Source organism: Oryzias melastigma, linkage group LG17 (genome assembly GCF_002922805.2).
Source record: "Oryzias melastigma strain HK-1 linkage group LG17, ASM292280v2, whole genome shotgun sequence".
NCBI classification, from domain to species: domain Eukaryota; kingdom Metazoa; phylum Chordata; class Actinopteri; order Beloniformes; family Adrianichthyidae; genus Oryzias; species Oryzias melastigma.
In genome coordinates this window covers 16787808-16808545 of record NC_050528.1, presented here as the reverse complement: position 1 = coordinate 16808545, position 20738 = coordinate 16787808, and the positions used below count along the sequence as shown (strand labels likewise).

Genomic DNA, 20738 nt, shown 5'->3' with positions numbered 1-20738 from the left:
CACTCTGAGACCTCTGCAAGTGAATGTAAGTAACATTTTCATGAATATGGAGGCAATATTCCCAACTTTATTCATGTGAGCGTTACTTTTGTCTGAATTCCGTTGTATTGACTGTTCAGAGATAGTTGCACTTGTGATGAAGTCTCGTGTACATGACAGTCATTGACATCAGTACCTCCCAGCCGGGTCCTCGAGGACTCATCATGCAGTCCCCCCAATAAACGCGAGAGTTTTCCTGAGAAAATGGGAAGTAAATACCTGCCTGCTTATTCAGCAGATTAGACATGAAGACGAATAAATCCTACAAACTAGTGCTGCACAAGAAAGGGTTCGGCGGAAGCGGTAAGCATCTGTGCCTGTTTTCTGCACCGGATTTTGTTGAGTGTATTTGGACTAAACTTGTTTTCTTGACAGATGATGAGTTGGTTGTCAACCCAAAGATCTTCCCCCAGGTTAACATAGGAGATGTCATCGAGATTGCACATCCCTCAGATGAATACAGGTGAGGCTGCTGCTTGAACAGCATCTCTGATCTGCTGATCCACATGTCCATCAACCACCATTCAACCCCCTCCTCCCTCTGGAATCTGCAGCCCTCTCCTGCTACAAGTGAAGAGCCTGAAAGAAGACCTCCAGAAAGGTAAAGAAGTTGAGTGTGATCATTTTCGCTAGATCAGGGGTCCCCAAACTTTTTCTTGTGAGGGCCACATAACTGTTTTCTTCTCTGATGTGGAGCCGGGTCGGTTTGTAGGCTAAGAGAAAAAATGTAACAATCACAGCCTAAACATAAACATTTATGATTTTCCAGAAAGCCACACATGGGCAAATTTTAAATAATAATTAATTTCTGCGATCTTCATCGAAAAAAAAAATACTAAAACATATAGATGTATGGCATTACCTGTGATAATGCTAGTGTGAATGCTGTAAATGTGGCCACTGAAGATGCTAGTGCTGAAGAGGCGGAAATTGATAACTAAAAACGCTGAAGCTGATAGCTGAAATGGCTGGAACTAATAGCTGAAAATGCTAAGGCTGATAGCTAGCTAAAATATTAGCGAAATGCAAAATTCTCAAAAAATGAAAAAAAAAATTCTAAATTAGCCAAAACAGCTAGTGTAGCCGGCCTCTCGTGGGTTCGTTGTAGGGTGGTGTAGTCGGAGAGTGGAAATAATGGAGCTCGGAGACAGACGTCTGTTCACTTGGAAGATCTCTTTATTAATGAAAGACACGCCCTGTGCAGCACAGTTTCCCAATAGTTTAACAACGGTAAGGGCAATGGTAAATATGCAACACATAACAAACCCAGAACACTTTAAAGTCTGTTACACAAGCATGTAGCTGAAATATTAGCTAAGTGCCAAATTAGCCCCCCAAAACGGATAAAATGATTAATTTAGCCTAAACAGTTAGCATAAAGCTAAAATATTAGCTAAACTCAAAGTTAGCCTATACAACTGAAGAAATCCTAAATTAGCCAAAAATATTAGTGAAATGCCAAAGTATTCTAAAAAACAAACAAACAAAAGAAAATGTAATTAGCCAAAACAGCTAGCATGTAGCTGGAATATTAGCTGAGTGCCAAATTAGCCCCCAAAAAACTGATAAAATGTCTAATTTGGGGACACAAATCCCTCCGTCTTCCTAAAGTAGAGCAGAGTTTGCATCATGAGCAAAATACCTGACAGATGATCAAGATTTAGAACTTCTTAAACCAACACAAACCTTTGGTTCTGTTTCTCTTGAACTCATGTTCAAATCTTCTTTGTCCTAAGTGACTGAGTGTCGTTAACGACATATATTTTCTTTCAGTAAGTTTAGAACGTGTCAAACTCAAGGTCCGGGGGCCGGATCATCATTTTTCTTCATGTTGTCTTCTTTGTTAGGAGAAATGTCTGATTTTGCGACGAGCCAAAGCGTTCTGATGTGAACACTGATATTTTTGTCACGCAGAGACCATCAGTGTAGATCAGACTGTAGCCCAAGCCTTCAAACTGCGTGCGTACCAGGATGTCATAGTCAACATTGTTGATCCAAAGGTACGTTCACTGAGTGACACAGTTGTGGATCTTTGGGTTCACAGAATCTGGAATAGTGTTTTGTTTTTCCCTCAAAGGATGTGACACTGGATCTGGTGGAGCTGACATTTAAGGACCAGTACATCGGCAGAGGGGACATGTGGCGATTAAAGAAAAGCTTGGTGGGTCACGCTTGATTCATCTCAACACGTTGATTTTATAGTTAAAATTCTGACTTGTGGGGGATCGAAAGTTTAGCCAGCCCAGGTAAATGTTCTATTATCGTGGATAAGAAAGCTGAGGAAAGACGGAAAAATCTTTTTAAAGGTATCAGATAAAAGACTTTGTTTCCATCATTTATTCTTTCAAAATAACAGAAAAGAAAACTATGATGTTTGGAAAATAATCTGAGTCATGTGACCTTGCTTCCAAGCAGTTGTCTAGAACCCTGAAACTGAAAATATTGCATAGACTTCTCATTGAAAGTGGCCGCTTGAATGGGCGCTGATGCAGCCGGTGTGTAAGCACCTTCACAGCAGGTCACAGAAGTTTGACAGGTCGCTGCGTCGCATCAGCCAATCAGGAACTCAGCTTTGGGCATGTGACGTTTCCAGTGACCCAATCAGCGGGTCAAATATTAATCCAATACGAGCGTTTTTGTCCTGTCGCAGCGCGGCGGTTCTCTGGCTGCAGCCAGCCTCCTGGACTTCAGCGGAGCTCGCTCAAAACGGCGGCAGACAGACAGCCGCTGCGGAGAGCGGGAGCAGCCTGCTCGGGTCTCCTGAACTGTGATGTTTTTCTTATTATCTGAGATACTCTTGGCTGTCTACAAAAAGCATTTACAAGCTGTGATACTTGCCAAGGGGGGGTCAATACAAGGTACTAACTCTGCAGGGTGCCCAAACTTTTCCACACACTATTATTTTGTTTTCTGTTATTCTGTAACGGTAAATGTTGGAAATTAAGCCTAATCTTTTTGACAGTCATCGGTAAACTGATGTCTTTAGAACATTTTTTAATAACACTTTATAAAAAGACTCCTTGACAAGCATGAACACATGAAGACACATTATTAATATGTTTATAGGGTGTTACTAAGTCATTTATTGGCACAATAAGCCATATAAAGTTTATTAACTCACTTAGTAAGATTCAAAAATTTTTCAATCTGTCCTTGGGTTCTCTATACACAATAGTACAACATTTTACATGGGTGGCCAAACTTTTGATCCCCACTGTGTGTGTATGTATATATATTTATATATATATATATACATACACATACACACACATACTGACATACTGTATTATATATATATATATATATATATATGTCCTATATAGGTGACACTAACCTTATTTTTTCATTTTTCTATGTTATATTTACACAGTAGACAAAATCATCAAAAACTGGAAATTCTATCTGAAAAAATGGAATTCATTTTGCTGTTTTTACAACATAGAATGAAAGTTTTAGGTGTCATTTTTATAAAAACAACAAGAATAAAATTTGTTAACAAACTAATCAACATGTTTTTGAATGAAAATTGAAAAAAAAATCCAGGCTAAAGTCACACCAGGCAGGCCAAAACATGAGAATGTCTCACTGTTATCTATTTGACATTTTTTCTGGAATTCTGAAACATTGAAACATTTTTTGGGGGGGGGGAGAGGTTTGATCCAGCTGGATTTCAGGTCGGTTTAACTGGAATCTGCACAGGTGGAGGCGTGTCTGTCCATTCTGAACTGCTCACCTCCAATGACGTTGGTGTGCGGGACTGAGCTTTATTACGCTGATGTCATATATATATATATATATCTTAACAATATATGCCAGTCTCTCCAAAGCTAGCCTCTACAACGATTCTTTTGTCCTCAATGCTGTTGAGGGTGTGTCCATGCTCTTCCACAGCAATGCAATCATTTCTCTTTCTTGTAGAGTCCAATCTCAACAAGCAGTGATAGTTTCTGTGTTACAGCAAAATGTTGATAGTAAATATACTGTACCTAACCTACACAATCTAGCACACAGCGAAATAATCTTCCAATTATGTGTCCAATATATACAGTTACACTCCTCCAAAGCATTGCACCATGGGATATTCCCTCAAGCAGTGGATTAAAGTTTCTTTGTCCAATTTGCATTTTATATCTGGAATGCTCAGGAACATGTGGTTTAGTCTATAGGTGTAAGTTAAGTGCACATCAACTATTTTTATTGTAGCAGCTTCAATTTGGTGTTATTTGACTGTGTCTGAGCTGTCAAACAGGACATTTCCAAGTAAGTTTCCGAAATATCTTCTGATGAGTCAGTTTTCTGTGCTTCTAGCTTTTTTGAAGAAGATTCTTTTGGATGTGCTGAAAGCAGTCTGCCAATCTGTTCTTTCCTTCATTGTTTCTTTCATTTTCAGGTGAGCACGTGTGCTTACGTGACTCAGAAGGTTGAATTTGCTGGAATCAGGTAAACTTGTGTTTTATTTTTGTTTTGTAGCACTTGAAATAAAAGATAAAAGTAAAGGTATCCCACCCCTCCTTTAATAAAAGATATGGACATAAAGTTGTGCCTTCCACCCTAACATATGTTTTTAAAGTTGTTAGGTATTCTGGAGTGGGAACTCAAATCTTCAGACCCCTTTACATTGTTCACTTGGTTTCATTGCAGCCATTTGCCAAAATCAGGAAAGCTCATTTTATTTTTCAATGTTATAGAGTCAGTGAACCACCATGACAGAAAAAACACAGAAGTGTAGACATTTCAGCAAATTTACAAAAACAAAAAGTGAAATGTCACTTGTGTTCAATGTGTTCATAAGGATTCAGATCATTTGCTGTGACTCATTTACCTCATGGTGTTCATTTCTTCTGATCCTCCTTGAGATGACTCTTCTTCCTCTGAGTCCAACTGTGTTTAATGAAGCTGACTAGAGGTGGTTAGGAAGCCACACCTGTCTGTAGAGACCCTACAGCTCGCATGTCAGACCAATGAGCATCAGGAGGTTGAAGGAACCGCCCGAGGAGCTCAGAGACTAAACTTATTGGTTTATTTCAGGCATAGATTGTGAAAAATACCAGACAAAACAAAGATATTTCAAACTTATTACAGAAATAATAAAATGGATTGATTAGAAAATAGAAAACAGAGACACTTTCATCACATTTGATTCATTAAATATCATAATTATTAACTAAAGTCAACTAGAGTTGGATTGATTGCTTGAAAAGGAGTGGGAAGAAGCAAACTTATATAATCCCACCCCTACGTATTCACTTAATTTACAGTTTTGCTTCGTTTTTTTAATCAGGTTCTGGTCAGATCAAATACAAGTTTTTTTCCAAGTAGTAAAGTGAAGTGCTTATTGATCAGTGATTAATCTCATACAACATTCATGATTTCAGTAAACAGTAACATTAATTAGACATCATGTGACAGTTATGTAATACTCCTTGATTATCATCAAAATACAATTTCATATTGATAAAAAAATAATCTCTTCACATAGCTAATCAAGTTTTCAAGTAAAAAGGGGAGTGCTTATTGATTATTCTCTGAAATAATTCTCACATATTTTCAGTAAACATTAATGATTCACACAATATGTAATGAACATTGTTTAATATTAGAACACATAAATACATTAATCCAGTAATATTGCACATTGCACGACTCTTTGGTTGCAATTAAAAAAGCTTTTATTTCACCACTTTCAAGTTCACACATTTGGAATTATTCAAACACCAGTTCATCTTTAACTCATTATCTTATATTGTGAAATTAGAGTTTCTTTATACATTTTCTTGAATTTATGGATGTTTGAACTAGTTCAGCCACAATCAATTATTTTAATAGTTAACTAATCACCGATTATTTATTCCAATTAGTCGATTTATCGGGTCATGCACAAACTGGATGTAAAGCACAAATCTTAACCATCATTAGCTTTAAACTAACTAAGAGCTAGATATATAGCATTACCTGTGATAATGCTCGTCAGAATGCTGTAAGCTGAATTTGGCTGCTGAAGATGATAGTGTTGATAGCTTAAGATTCTGAAATTGATATCCGAAAATGCTGAAGCTGATAGCTGAAAATGTTCTTTTCCTTGATAGCCAACTAAAATATTAGATAAATGCCAAATTAGCCTAAAAAACTGATTGAAGCGTAAGTTAGCCAAAACAGCTAGCATGTAGCTGAAATATTAGCTTAACTCCAAAATAGCCTAAAAAACAAAAATACTCTAAATTAGCCAAAACAGGTAGCATGCAGTAGAAATGTTGGCTAAACTACAAATTAGAGTAAAAAAACGGAAAAAGCCTAAGTTAGCCAAAATAGCCATCGTGTAGCTGAAATATTAGCTAAACTCCAAAATAACCTGAAAATGGCTGTGCACCAGCGTTCACCATCCATCCTGATGGGGCCGGAGAGGATCTGTATGGAAGAACGTCAGTGGATCTCCAACTCCAGGTGTGACAAAGGTGTTGCATCATTCTCAAGAAGACTCGTAGTGAACTAGCTCCAAAGGTTCTTCTACTCAATCCCGAGCAAAGGTTCTTGTGATCAGATAGGATCATTTTTTTGTTATTTTTTTGCTGTAAATTTGCAAAGATTTCTACATCTATTTTTTTCCGTCAAGAAGATTCTCTGGACTGAGACATAAAATGAACTTTCCTGATTTTGCCAAACGGCTTAAATCACACAAAGAGTAACACACTTAGAGGAGTAAAACGTTCTGCACCCACAGTATTTACCTCGGCACATATTGACAGCAGCTGGAATGCCCAAAGGAGCACCAGAGGGGCTTCCAGTACCCTTTCGGGCTTTGCCTCTATACCATTGCATTAACAATAATTACTTGCATTGAGATAATTATTGAGATGTTATTGGATTTTATTGTGGATGTTTTCTTTCAGAGCGCAGGCCAGTGAGCTGTGGGTGAAAGGGGAGAAGGTGACCTGTGGTTACATCAGTGAAGAGACCAGAGTGAGTGCTACCTGAAATGCAGCTCAGGTGTACGCTTTAAAGCAGGGGAGTCAAACTCAATTGAACAGGGGGCCAAAATCCAAAACACACCTTAGGTCACGGGCCAAACCGGATAAACTTATTGAACACTCTAAAATACATTTGTCATAGTCAAGGCCCGGGGGCCGGATCCGGCCCTCCAGGTAATTCTATCCGGCCCTCCAGATCATTGTATTTTATTTTTGTTAATTGCCCAATGTTATCTTGTGCTTATTTCTAACTTTTAATTTTCAATGATTTTGACTAAATGTAATTTTATGGAGGATAAAATATTGAAATTTTTTTAATGTTTAAGTTGATTTATTCTGGAATAATAATTCTCCCTTTTTATCATTCAGAATTATGTTAAAAAGTTATGGTTTTATAGTTACAAAACAGCTAGCATGTAGCTGAAATATTAGCTAAACTCCAAAATAGCCTAAAAAACAAAAAAAATAAAGATAGAATGATCTGGAGGACCGGATAGAATTACCCGCAGGGCCGGGTCCGGCCCCCGGGCCTTGACTTTGACGTGCTTTAGAGAATAAGAGGTGTCTCAGACTCTTGTGAGTTACTCACAGACACTGTGGCTTAGGGTCCATGTGTGTTCCTCAGGTGGTGTTCAGATCCACGTCTGCCATGGTGTACATCTTCATCCAGATGAGCTGTGAGATGTGGGACTTTGACATCTATGGTGAGCTCAGGAGACGTCTTTCCAACATGAGACAGTGAAACTTCCGGCTGACATTGAGATGAAATGTTTTGCTCTCAGGTGATCTCTACTTTGAGAAGGCTGTCAACGGTTTCCTCTCTGACCTTTTTGCCAAGTGGAAGGTTTGAGTTTTCCTCCATTTCCTGTTTATATTCTCCTGATTTTTTGAACTATGTGATAAAAAAATGTTAAATGCCAATTCAGGAGAAGAACTGCAGTCATGAAGTGACCGTCGTATTATTCTCACGAACATTCTACAGTGCAAAATCTCTCGGTAAGTCTTTTCTTTCATAGCAGACATTTGCAAATGTAACGGTTAGTGTTTTAAAAGAGGACTACGTTTGTTCAGAGGAGTTTCCTGAGATTCTGAAAGGTTCCATAAGACAGGATCATGAAGGACACTTCTATGAAGACTTCTACAGGTAAGTCCTCGACTTCTTTGAGCACAAGTACTTTAGCAATGTTGTTTTGTTTATTTTGTTTTTCAAACACATTTTTCTGCTCTGTTCTCAAATTAAGTCATGTGTGCAAACTACTGTCTTCTTTATGTTGTTGTTCCCATTGAGAAGTATATTCACAAGTACCATGATTAGCAAACATAACGAGGTTCTTGGCCAGCGGTGGAGAACTCCGGGCCGAAAGGACCAGTATGTTTTCTAGTTGCCACTGCCTGATACTTGGATCAGCTCTGTCCAGCCAATTAGATCATGCCAGATCAGGGGATGTTGGTGAACTAGCAAGAATGTGGCTCTCAGTCCTCAGTCTCGTTCTGGTTTTGGTCTTGTTGGATGTTTAGTTACCATGGCAATGAAGACCTGGTCTGCATAGATGAAAGATTGAAATTCAGGATAATTTCAGATAATTTAAGTACTTTGCTTACTACACTGCATTACCAAATATATTCAGTCCATTATCTTTACAAGCAAATGAACTGAAGTGTCATCCTGTTCATAACCCTTAGAGCACATGTGTTAAACTCAATCACACAAGGGGCCAAAATCCAAAACACAATTTAGGTCACGGGCCGAACAGGATAAACATTTATTGAACACTCTAAAACTACACTTTTAAAACTTAAAAAATGTAAATTTTAAACTTATTTATGAACTATATATATTGCATCACCTATAATAATGTAAGTTTGAGTGCTGTAAGCTGAATTTAGCCTCTGAAGATGCTAGTGCTGATAACTGAAAATGCTGAAATAATAGCTGAAAAAAACAACGAAGCTAATACCCAGCTACAATATTAGCTTAATGCCAAGTTAGCCTAAATAAACTATAAAAACAAACTTAGGTTACCTAAAACAGATGACATGTAGCTGAAAAATAGCTTGAATCCAAAATAGTCCAAAAACCTGAAAAAAGCCTAAATTACTCAAACAGTTGGCATTTAAATATTAGCCCAACTCTAAAAAAGCCTAATAAACTTAAATAGGCTAAATTAGCCTATAAAGCTAGCATGTAGCCTACATGTTAGCTAAACTCTAACCCAAAAAAACTTTTTTAAAAAGCTTAAATTAACCAATACAGCCAGAGTGTAAATAATAGCAAAACTCCATAACAGCCCCCAAAAAAGAAAAAAGTCAAAATTAGCCAAAAAAGCCAGCATGTAGCTAAAATATTAGCTAAACTCCACTATAAACCACAACATCTTTGTAAATGCCAAAATAGTCAAAAATTGCGTTACACATTTAGCCTCGGATGAACTTATGATCCGTGCATCAATGCAGCAATGACAGCACGTTAATATGTGGAAAAACCATCAGCCTTTATTTTGTCTGGACACTATATGTAACACAAATTCACACAATTGTTTACACAGTTTTAGAGGACTGTTTGGAGAACGAAGTGGCATTTCTGTATTTAAAAGCCGCCTCCGCCACCTCACTTGGAGACACAGTTCTCCCAGAAGACACGGTTTCCCAGAGTCCGGCAAAGTACCCCCCCCCCCCTGTTTTCAAACATAAAGCTATGAGTCTGACTGCAGCCAATCGTCCTGTTCGCGCTCCAAAGACGTCTCTGGAGCGGCATAGCCTCTATGCATGACGTAGAATCCAGCACGGTAATGACACACAATCGGAATGGATCGTTTACATGCACCAAGATCGGATAAACAATCGGTAGAACCCACACATCTCGACCGGAAGAAAATTTTGATCCGAATGAGTCTGATCGGTTCAGAGTATTCCAACCGGTATGTTTACATTACGCACTTTTATTCTGATCAGACGTTTATTCCGATTACTTGTGTCCATGTAAACGCAGCTATTGCTCCAGTTAAAGTCAGGACTTTGTAAAGGCCAATAAAGTTCTTCAACACCAAACTCGTTCATACTTGAGCAGGGTTGGATTGACACAATGCAGGACGGGGCTTCCTGAGGACCAGTCCTGGGAAACGCCTGATTATAGATTCAGCTGAGCAGCGTGGTGGAAAATGCATGTGATGAGTCCTTCTCATGAGCGAGTTTCCTTTGGGATTCACAGGAAAACCAACCAAGAGTGGAAGACCGTTCTATTTGAAATTTCCTTTTGTGTTTTAGAGTTGTGGCACAGAATGAGAGACGGGATGAGTGGACGTCACTGCTGGTCACCATCAAAAAGCTTTTCATCCAGTATCCAGTTCTGGTGCGGCTAAAGGAAGCAGGTATTGGCTCAAAACCATTTTAGGTTCCAATTTGTTGATCCGGTTTCACTTTTAGCCGATCATTTGTGTCTGTTTTGTTTGATGGCAGATGGTTTTCCTCTGGGTTATAACTCCACTGCTGCTCAGGGAAACTACCTCGAAGCCATTAACCTTTCTTTTAATGGTGAGTAACACAGAGCCAGTGAAATAGCTGGTCACTAGACACAAACGTCAGACTCGTCCCGGGTCATTTGCCAATCTTGTCCCTTTCTCTTTTGTTTTAGAGATAAAGAGCTGAGAATGTTATGTAAGACATAAATGGGAAAAAAAACGATGCGAGGGAGAGATGGAGTTTCATATTGGGGAGAGTAAAAAGTAGTTTCTCCATTGAGAAGCATTTATGATAACGCTGTCATACTGCAGTTTTATTTCATCTTGATGTGATTTTTTTTTTCTTTAAACTCAGCATCAGACAATAAAGCAAAAAGAAATCAGATGGAAAAGAAACATTTTCTCTACTTTCTCCATACCCTACTTATGTCCGTTTTTTCTTTCTCCGGGCGTCAACAAGTCTTCCTCAGAAAGGGATGATTACCACTGACTGATGCTCTGTTTCTCCTCAGTTTTTGACAAGCACTACATAAACCGTAACTTTGACCGCACGGGACAGATGTCGGTGGTCATTACACCTGGAGTGGGAGTGTTTGAGGTTGACCGCCTGCTCATGATTCTCACCAAACAACGTATGATTGACAACGGTGAGTAACTCTTTGGTTTGAACATTTTTGGCACAGTGAGAGAAGTAAATGTTGATGCACGGTTGTCCACTTTCAGGCATTGGTGTTGACCTGGTGTGTATGGGAGAGCAGCCACTGCATGCTGTCCCGTTATTTAAGGTAACACGTGTTATTTATATAAAGATATATATATATATATATATACACATACACATTGCTACTGTGTTTTTTGAAGCTGCACAATAGGACAACAACCCCGGGAGACTCTCGTGTTGGAGACGACTACAACCTTCCTCACTGGATTAACCACAGGTAGAAAATCACTCTCTCTGTGTCACACTTGTAGTTCCGTTTATTCAGCCTCTTTCACTTTTAACACACTTCAGCAACATTTATGAATTTGCCTCATGTCCTTGCCGGTGGAGTTTTTAGGGTCTGCAGTGGTTAGTGCTTGTTAAAAAATGTTGGCCCCCTGTGCGATTGAGTTGACACCCCTGATATAGACAATGTTGTAATTCAATACTGTATTGTAATATTTGTGAATCATTTTGAACATAATGTGTATTTTTTAAACAGGACTTTTTTTATCTAGGACTTTTCAGGTCTCAATGGATTTTGGTGTGTATCTATCTCAAATGTCTCTTAGTTAGAGATTGCAGATCCCTGCTTTAGTACATCAGAGGGGAAATATTTAGGTTTAAGTTTTCTGGTTCAGGGAACTCCTTGATTTGAATAAATTAAAGGTTTAGTTTAAATTAATCCGGTCACACAGGAAAAAAACTTAAATATTTTGTAGATTTTGTAGGTGTTTTAATTTGATCTTAAACTCTAAAGGTGAAAATTAGTTTTGCAAAATATGTTTGCTTATTGTTTTATGCTTCTAGCTTCTACACCTCAAACAGTCAAAGGTGTTGTGGCTCCTTCACCCCACGAATCAAACTGGCTGGTCGAAAGGTATGTGGATATTTTACTCAAGATTTCCCAAACATGTTTTTTTCTTTTAGTCTCATGCAAATTTGTGTTTGATTTTTTTTCTTTTTTAGATTCATGCAGAAAAGTTTAAGGGCAGCAAAGATCACAGTGAGCTTTGATCAACATTTTTCTATGACAGCATATCCATCGTTCAGATACTGACAGCACTCTGTCCTGCAGCGCTGTGTGCCCCTAAGGACTCGGACAACAGTCTGCCCATTCAGGTGGACTATGATGCCTATGATGCTCAGGTGTTCAGACTCCCAGGTCCTTCACGGATCCAGCGGAGCACCATCTACAGGTCTTTACCAGCTTTTGCTGCAACAGCTTTACTTTTGTTGACCAGCTGGTTGAACAGCTTCCTCTCCTCCAGGATGGGGCGAGACAAAGACACAAGCGGGAGGAAGAGCATGGGCTCTGTGGACATCAGTGCATCTTCTCCTGTGCGCTCGGGTGGTCTGGAGGAGCAGCGGAGCCTGGCCTCCGATGACAGTCTGGGTCCTGTGTCCAACATGCTGCTCATACCACGCGCCCCTGCACTCCACTATGAAGTCAGCAGCTCTCTGGGATACACGAGCACCAGAGGTACAGGAGCAGCAGTGTCCCCGTGAATGCTGTGAGGTCAGGTTCTCCTCCTGACCCCTGCTGTGTTGCTCAGAGTTCTTGGAGAAGGTGGTGGACTCTCAGCGCGACTCCAGCGCTCCGGGCCGGTTCACCGTGGGAAGTGCAGAGTCCACGTTACACATCCGCCCTGGAGGTTACACTCCTCAGAGAGCACTCATAAACCCCTTCACACCATCCAGGATGCCCATGAAGCTCACCTCCAACCGCAGACGATGGATGCACACCTTCCCTGTAGGTGAGTTCGTTCCCATTGGGATGAAGTTTGTCTGCAGCAGTCTGGAGTTTGAAAGAACTCATCACTTGGTTCTCTAGTTTTTGGGTGAGATATCTGTCATTTTTTCTGATGATGACATGTTTAAGACCCTTTAGGTCAGCTCTGGTGATTTGATCGTTCCTTTTTTAAGGTCCAACTGTAGGAGAAGAACCGCGCTCTTTAGATCTTCTGATGCATGAAACAACCTTCTGGGAGGATAAGGGTTATTAGTGACAAATATCATTTCAACAAGATTTTAAAACTAGCATGTTATGAAATGTATGCATTATTAGTATGATGGACACAAAAATGATTTTAACGTGTTTAGCCTTTAATGTAATGATCAATTGGTTTGTACATATTGAGAAATCCTTTAAAGTTTTTGTGAAACTTGTAAAATTTGTGCATTCTATGCTTATGGACCCCAGGAAGACTAGCGACCACTTTGTGGAAGCTAATGGGGTTCCAAATAAACAAAATAAGATGTCAGCTGCTTTCTGATGGAGATGTTTTCCTGTTAGACCTGTAATAGTTTTGCCTGAGTCAGGGGTGTAAAGTCAATCACACAAGGGGGCAAAATCCAAAACACACCTTAGGTCACGGGCCGAACAGGATACACATTTACTGAACACTCTAAAACTACATTTTTAAAACTTTAAAAAGGTATCTTTAACATAGAAATGACTAAAAACAGGCAGGAATATTATTCCAGAATAAATCAACTTAAACCTTAAATAACTTTCAATATTTTACTCTTCATAAAAATATATTTTGTTTAAACTATATAAGTTACAAATAAGCGCTATATACCATCGAGGCATTGATACCAATAAAATAAAATGATCTGGAGGGCCGGATCCGGCCCCTGTAAGGAGGGATTTTTGTGCCACCATATTGCAAGCAAAAGTCCCAGTTTTGAGATCAAATTTTTCTAAGTTTCAAAGTGTTAAGAAAAAAAAAAATCATAATTTGCAAATAAAATGTTTAATATTTGCCTCCAAAAACTGTTTTTTGTGTTTCACAACTTTATTTTTTTGCTTGCCAAAAATATTTTTGCGTTTTCACAGAGACAACGTTTTTTCAGCTGCAGACATTTTAAACACGCCGGTCGCTACACTAACATGAATAAAAACAGAACCCTGTTGTATATTTGAGCTTTGCTGCTCCTTCTGAGTTCTGCTCAAAGAGAAACGGGCCAGAGTGGTTAAAGACTTTAGAATTCTGATGGAACAGCTCAGATAAAAAGTCCTGAGAGAAAATTTTGAGCGCAAAATCAAAGATAGGGTGAAAGCGAGATGAGGCACTACTCATCTAAAAACGTTTGTGCTGCAATCACAAATATATATATATATATATAAAAAACTTTGCAAATGCAAAAATACTTTTGAAGGAAAAATAAAATATCTTTATTTGCAATCATGATTTGTTTTCTTAACACTTTAAATTTTGTTTGTAACTTATAACATTTTGATCTCAAAACTGTGACTTTTGCTTGCCATATGGTGGCCCAAAAACCCCTCCATACCCTCAGGGTTTGACTTTGACACGTGGCCTAAGTAGTCTGTGTTTGGTTTTGTTCTTCAGGACCTTCTGGAGAGCCGATCCAGATCCACCATCAGACGAGACAGAACATGGCGGAGCTGCAGGGCAGCCAGCAGAAGGATCCCGCGCACACCTCTGCTGAGCTGCTGGAGCTGGCTTATCACGAGGCCACTGGGAGGTGAAGCGCCGACAGATATGGACTCTGTAGATTACTCTAAGGCCTGAGGCCGGTCGGCAGGAAGATCAACACTGAGTGGGCTGCTTCTTTATTCTCTCAGGAGAACAACATCCCGCCAAGCAGGAGAGATTTACAGCTCCGGGAATGCAGAGGAGTTCACTGGAAGTCCGGGCAGCAGCAGCGGCGGCGGTGATGATCTGCACACTCACTAACTGCTGTTTAATATCAGCAGATGTAAAATATATCTACCGTAACAAAAGACGGTCCACAAAGGTTTCCCTAACGTGGCTCTATCGTCTGGTTCACACTGGACGCGAAAGCGCCGCAAAGCACCACAGAACAGAGGCCACTTCCATTCAGCGCCCTTGTTAACCTATGCTGTGGTTCACACCAGGCACAGAGCGCCGCGGTCCTCCATGGATCACTGATGACATGTTAGCATTCACACTATTCCAATGTGCTTTTTCCTAAATTCAAATGTTGTTTTCCAGTCAGAACAGTTTAGATGTCATCATATTAGCCTCATTGTAGAAACTGATGTCTTTCCTGTCGGACCACATGGAACATGCTTTGAGTGTGAAGTAACTGTGCTTCTCTGTTGTGATTGTGGAACTGTCCAGGGCCGCTGACCACTCGCAGCTCCTCCTTTCAAGATTGTCCCACTGGTGGATCAGATCCAAGTGAGTCTGAACTTCTTAATGAGGGGGATTTTCTTGGTCGGTCAGTCTGTGATGCAGCTGTTCCTCAGGATCAGAACAATGTTTTAAATCACTGAACAAATGACTGAAACGGTCCGAGGTGTGTTAACCTGTGGGGGCTCATTCAGCTTCAGCAGGCGGGTTTCTTGGCGGGCGTCTGTCTCCGGGGTTTGCAGGTAGAAACGGCACAGACAGGTCATGTGGTTCGGGTTACCCTCTCTCCCTCTATGTTCCCTCTCTCTCACTGTCTCAGCTTCTGAGTCTGGACCCTTCAGCCCTTTTCCTGATTATTTTATGAAAACCAGTTAAATTTCCCTCCTTTAATTTCTGCACACCAGTACTTGTTTGCATTGAACCAATCTTGGATTCTTCTTCCTCCTCTGCATGGCAGCTGATTGTGAATCTGTGTTTCTGTCAGGTTTCAACTATTCGACAGAAATGTGGTGATGTTTCTGTACATGTGCATGGTTGATCTTTCTTTCAGCAGCACACTGTGGCGCTACAGATGCTGCTCCACTTTCCTGTGAATTAATTGTATTCCAAAAGTTCTGAGCTACAATCTGCATGTGTGATCAAACGCCTGTGAGGAGCCGTTGGCAGAGAAGTGACGTTTCTCTTTGTTTTTTTCTTCCTCTTTTCCTCTTCCTTTTTGTTTTCTTTTTCATCATTTCCACCCCAACCTCACGACTCCACCCCCACCCCACACACATGTACCTCTCCACTCCGGGTACATGCGTTCGTCTTTGCTGTGGGGATTTTTTTTTTTGTGTACATGAAGTCCTGCTGCTGTCTGCGCCCCCGACAGTGCCCAGCTTCTGCTGCACAGTGGGGGTGGACTGGAAGTCCCTGACCACACCGGCCTGCCTCCCCCTCACCACTGACTACTTCCCCGACCGGCAGACCCTGCAGAACGACTACACAGAAGGCTGCTACGACCTGCTGCCGCACAGTGACCTCGAACGGTACTCCTCTTTTTCTGAAATTTTAGCCATGCTGTTTCATTGTGAGTCATATGATTATTTAAACCTGTTTTCTTTTGTATAACAAACTAGAACTAGAAAAGTTGCATTAGCTGCAAAAATGTTAGTGTTAATGCTTTTTGCTGAATGTGGTTGCTGAATATGCTGAAGCTTTTTGCTAAAGAAATTTACTAGACTAGCTGAAGGGAATTGCTGAAAATGCTATTTGTGTAATGCTAAAGTTGTTAAAGGACTTAAAATACCAGAAAGTGCACAAAGAGTTTTAAGAAATTCTTGAGAAATAAAAAAAACAATAAAAAAGTATTGAAGGTTGACTCAGAATTTGCCCAGAACCTCAATCAATGCCAAATCAGCTAAAAAAAAAGCTAGCATGTTGCTTGCTTAGAACCTCAGTAGATGCCAAATTATCAAAAAAAAGCCAGTGCATCGCTGAAATACTAGCTTAACTCCTTTATATCCTTTAAAACCTCAGTAGATGCCAAATTAGCCAAACAAGCTAGCATGCTGCTAAAATATTAGCTTAACTGCGAATTAGCCAAAAAACCTGAGTAAATGCCATAATAATTAAAAAAGCTAACACGTTGTTACATTTTAGCTTAGCTAAAACTAGCAAAAAACCTTAGATAATAAGAAATCAGGCAAAAAAAGCTAACACATTGCTAAAATACTAGCTTAACTCAATATTAGCCCAAAAATAATAATAGATGTCAAATTAGCCATAAAGGCTACCACCTTGTTAAAATACTAGCTTAACTCAGAATTAGCCCAAAAAACCCAGTAGATGCCAAATTAGCCAAACAAGCTAGCATGTTGCTAAAATATTAGCTTAACTCAGAATTAGCGCAAAAAACCTCAGTAGATGCCAAATTAGCCAAACAAGCTAGCATGTTGCTAAAATATTAGCTTAATTTAAAATGATCCCCAAAAACCTTAAAAAATTCCATAATAGTCCAAAAAGCTAACACGTTGCTGAAGTATTAACTTAGCTCAAACTTAACCCAAAAAACCTCAGAAGATGAGAAATTAGCCCAAAAAAAAGAAAACATATTGCTAAAATGCTAGCTTAGCTCAATATTAGCCCAAAAGAACCATAGATGTCAAATTAGCCAAAAAAGCTACCACGTTGCTAAGGTAATTGTTTAACTCCACATTATCCCGAAAAGCCTCATGAGATGTCGAATTAGCTAAAAAAAACTTTTGCATTGTGCTAAAAGATTAGCTTAACTCAAGTATAGACCAAAAAACCTCAGTAGATGCTAAATTAGCCAAAAACATTAGCATTTTAATAAAATGTTAGCTACACTCAAAATTAGTCTTAAAAGCATCAGGAGTATTAATGTCCTTAACATGCTAAACGTTTTGATACCAAACTTGCATTATTTGCAGAAGGTGCACAAATATTTGAATTGCGTGGAAAAAAATATCGCAGAATTTCCATAAATTTAAATATTTGCATACAATTTCAAAAATTGTGTACTTCATTAGTCAACCTTTAGGAATCTGATTCTGCATGGGACTTGGACTTGCTTTGGCTTCAGAAAATGTCTCCAAAGAATTGTATTTTTCTTACAAAAATGGAATTTAGATATGTACCATTTAGCTGAAGCTGACTTTTGTCGTGATGTTGAACATTTTCTTTGCCTAACCAGAGAGCCTTAGAAATATAGAGATGTTTGGAGTCAAATATGGAACCTTATAGATTAGCACAATGCCCACAGCCCCTCGCAGATGTTGCTGTTTATTGGCTTTATGTGAGTTTTCTTAAAATCAGTACATTTTAAGCAATTAGAATGCAATTTTAAGCTTAATTTTCTTTATATAAATTGCCACAAGAACAGACATGTTTTATGGGAGTTACAATTACATTGTGTTAACCTGATTGCACTGAGTGTGGCTTTCGTGACCTCTGACTTCCAGGCGAGAGGATGAAGCTCCGGTGATGAGCGCGTCTCAGGTGTTTGAGGAGTTCATCTGTCAAAGGTTGATGCAGGGATATCAAATCATCGTCCAGCCCAATAACAGGAAGCCCCCCCCAACGGCTGCCACGCCCCTGGGCAGCAGTCCTCTTTATACCAGGGGTAAATGGATACAAACTTTTTATCACTCATAAAAACAACATATTTCTAATGATTGTGTCTTCTTTTTGGTTTAGAAATCTTGGTTTTATCCAACAGTGTTAGGAACCTTATATGTATTTTCCAGAGTATAAGTCACAAGAGCAAAAAATGTCTAATCAAGAAGAAGAAAACCATAAATAAGTCGCTCTGGAGGATAAGTTGCACTTTTGGGAGAAAAGTCTGAAATCTCAGAAGAGATCCGCCAAGCCAAGCGAAGTTAATAAATAAATAAAAACAAGAATAATAATCTTTTGATCTCTAGAAGAAATAAAAAAATTAAAAAAGAATTATAATTTTAAAAAAGTCGTTATTATTGTCCCGAATCACTCCTGGCAGGTTTGGTGTCCATGCGGCGAGCGGAGGAGGAGGAAACGGTGTTCTGGCTCAGCATGGGCCGGACCTTCCACAAAGTCTGCCTCAAAGACAAGATCATCACAGTGACTCGATACCTGCCGAAGTGAGTGCACCTGAGAAACACCCAGAAGGGCTCCCTAAAACGTGCTAACACTCTCCTGGGATCTGTACTAGGAGTCAGAAGCAGTTCTGCCTGCATTGCCACAACTTCTGTTTTCAGCAAGAGTGTGCACAGCATGAAAAACTTCCATCTTAAATTATTATGTATTTATCAAGATAAATCATGCCTAAATAATCAAAAAGGCTAGCTTAATGCATTTTTTTAAAACTTTAAAACCGTAACTTTTTAACATAGTTATGAATAATAAAAAGGCAGGAATATTATTCCAGAATAAATCAACTTAAACCTTAAATAACTTTCAACATTTTACTCTCCATAAAAATATTCTTTGTCAGAGACATACATGTTAGAAATAAGCTCAAGATAACATCGGGTCATTATTAAAAATAAATTCCATTAAATAAAATAAAATGATCTGGAGGGCCGGACAGAATTACCTGGAGGGCCGGGTCCGGCCCCCGGGCCTTGACATGTGATTTAAGTGAAATTTCACTCAATGCTGCATTACAGATGTTCCAATTGTAATTGTTAGTCATCAATAAAGATCTGGTGTAAGCACCAGGTGATGGATCCCTGCAGATAAACAAAAAAAAAAAACATTTGATGACAGTCTAATATTTGTTTTGTAGAGTAATAAATGTGGATGGCCTCTTTTCTGACTCAAATGGAAAAATAATAATAAGATCAATGTTTTGTGCATTCCATACGTGAGGCCTTGGTCTTCTTCTGAGTGGGTCCCCAAACAGACCTGGTTCCAACAATGAATACAGGAGGAGTATTAAACCAGAGAGAGAAGTTTGTCAGGACTCCAGTCTGAGATTGGTTGTGTTTGTGTCAGGTACCCATGCGAGTCCGCTCAGATCCAGTACAGCTACAGCCTCTGTCCGCCACACGCCGACGCTCAGTTTATTTCCTGTTGGGTTGAGTTTGGACATGAGAGGCTGGAAGAATACAAGTGGAACTACCTCGACCAGTACATCTGCTCTGCTGGGTCGGAGGACTTCAGGTACTGTTGCAGTCGTTTCAGGAGGTCCAATCACACATGTTCTTCCTTTTCTACAACCATTGAATCTTAGAATTTGTGTTTTTATTTTCCCGCATTTAAAACCTTGTCAGTAATATTTATGTTCTTTAAAGATTATATTTGCCCTTTGGTTTATACAATGTGAATAAAACGGTGTGTTTCTGACTCCACCTCTCTTCTGAACTGTAGCCTGATTGACTCGCTAAAGTTCTGGAGGACTCGCTTTTTGCTGCTCCCGGCTGGCGGAGCTCGGCGGGTGGCGGACGGAGAAGGGCATTGGGATGTATATGGAGAGGGAGCAGGTGCAGGAGTGGGAAGCAGCGGGGAATGGGTCCTGCTGGATGGATTTATTCGTTTCCTGGAGGGCCTCAATAGAATTAGAAGACGTCACCGCTCTGATCGGATCATCAGGGTGAGTCCCTGTCCCTGTTAACCAGCTTTTTTAAGCATATTTTAGGTGGATGGAGACGTACGTCGCAGAGGTGAGACCTGCTATTAGAACAATCTTTTGACCAGAGGTCAGAGGTCAGGTGTGAATGTGGGTGAATGGGACTGTAAAAAAACTTTGGGCCTTCAAGGAAGGTAGTAAAGCATATATAAATGTTCACTTCTGCTCTTAGTCTGGCTTCCACTACTCTTTCCCACACCTTCATTGTATGGCTCATCAGCTTTATCGGAACCTCTGACTCCGTATTCACTCCTGCACCTCATGACACACAAAGTACACTCCTACCTATCTCCCTGATCACATTAGCTGTAGTTATCCAATCATCTGGGAGTACCTCCT

The 20738-nt window shown here is 39.7% G+C and overlaps 1 protein-coding gene across 1 annotated transcript in view; it reads left to right on the top strand.

The window, feature by feature from the left end:
- The window catches only part of depdc5 (DEP domain containing 5, GATOR1 subcomplex subunit), a gene marked incomplete in the record, with an annotated part of 37166 nt that overhangs the window by 2253 nt on the left and 14175 nt on the right, over positions 1–20738 (top strand). The window contains 29 exon segments of the mRNA XM_024268927.2: positions 284–342; positions 415–502; positions 594–640; positions 1954–2039; positions 2117–2200; positions 4430–4479; positions 6927–6996; positions 7630–7708; positions 7787–7848; positions 7931–8000; positions 8076–8148; positions 10269–10372; positions 10461–10535; positions 10975–11109; positions 11186–11247; positions 11324–11400; positions 11973–12042; positions 12132–12168; positions 12241–12361; positions 12434–12645; positions 12719–12919; positions 14522–14657; positions 14758–14846; positions 15278–15337; positions 16134–16317; positions 18253–18413; positions 18789–18909; positions 19766–19933; positions 20141–20363. Of these exon segments, the coding sequence (XP_024124695.1) occupies positions 284–342; positions 415–502; positions 594–640; positions 1954–2039; positions 2117–2200; positions 4430–4479; positions 6927–6996; positions 7630–7708; positions 7787–7848; positions 7931–8000; positions 8076–8148; positions 10269–10372; positions 10461–10535; positions 10975–11109; positions 11186–11247; positions 11324–11400; positions 11973–12042; positions 12132–12168; positions 12241–12361; positions 12434–12645; positions 12719–12919; positions 14522–14657; positions 14758–14846; positions 15278–15337; positions 16134–16317; positions 18253–18413; positions 18789–18909; positions 19766–19933; positions 20141–20363 (3004 nt within the window).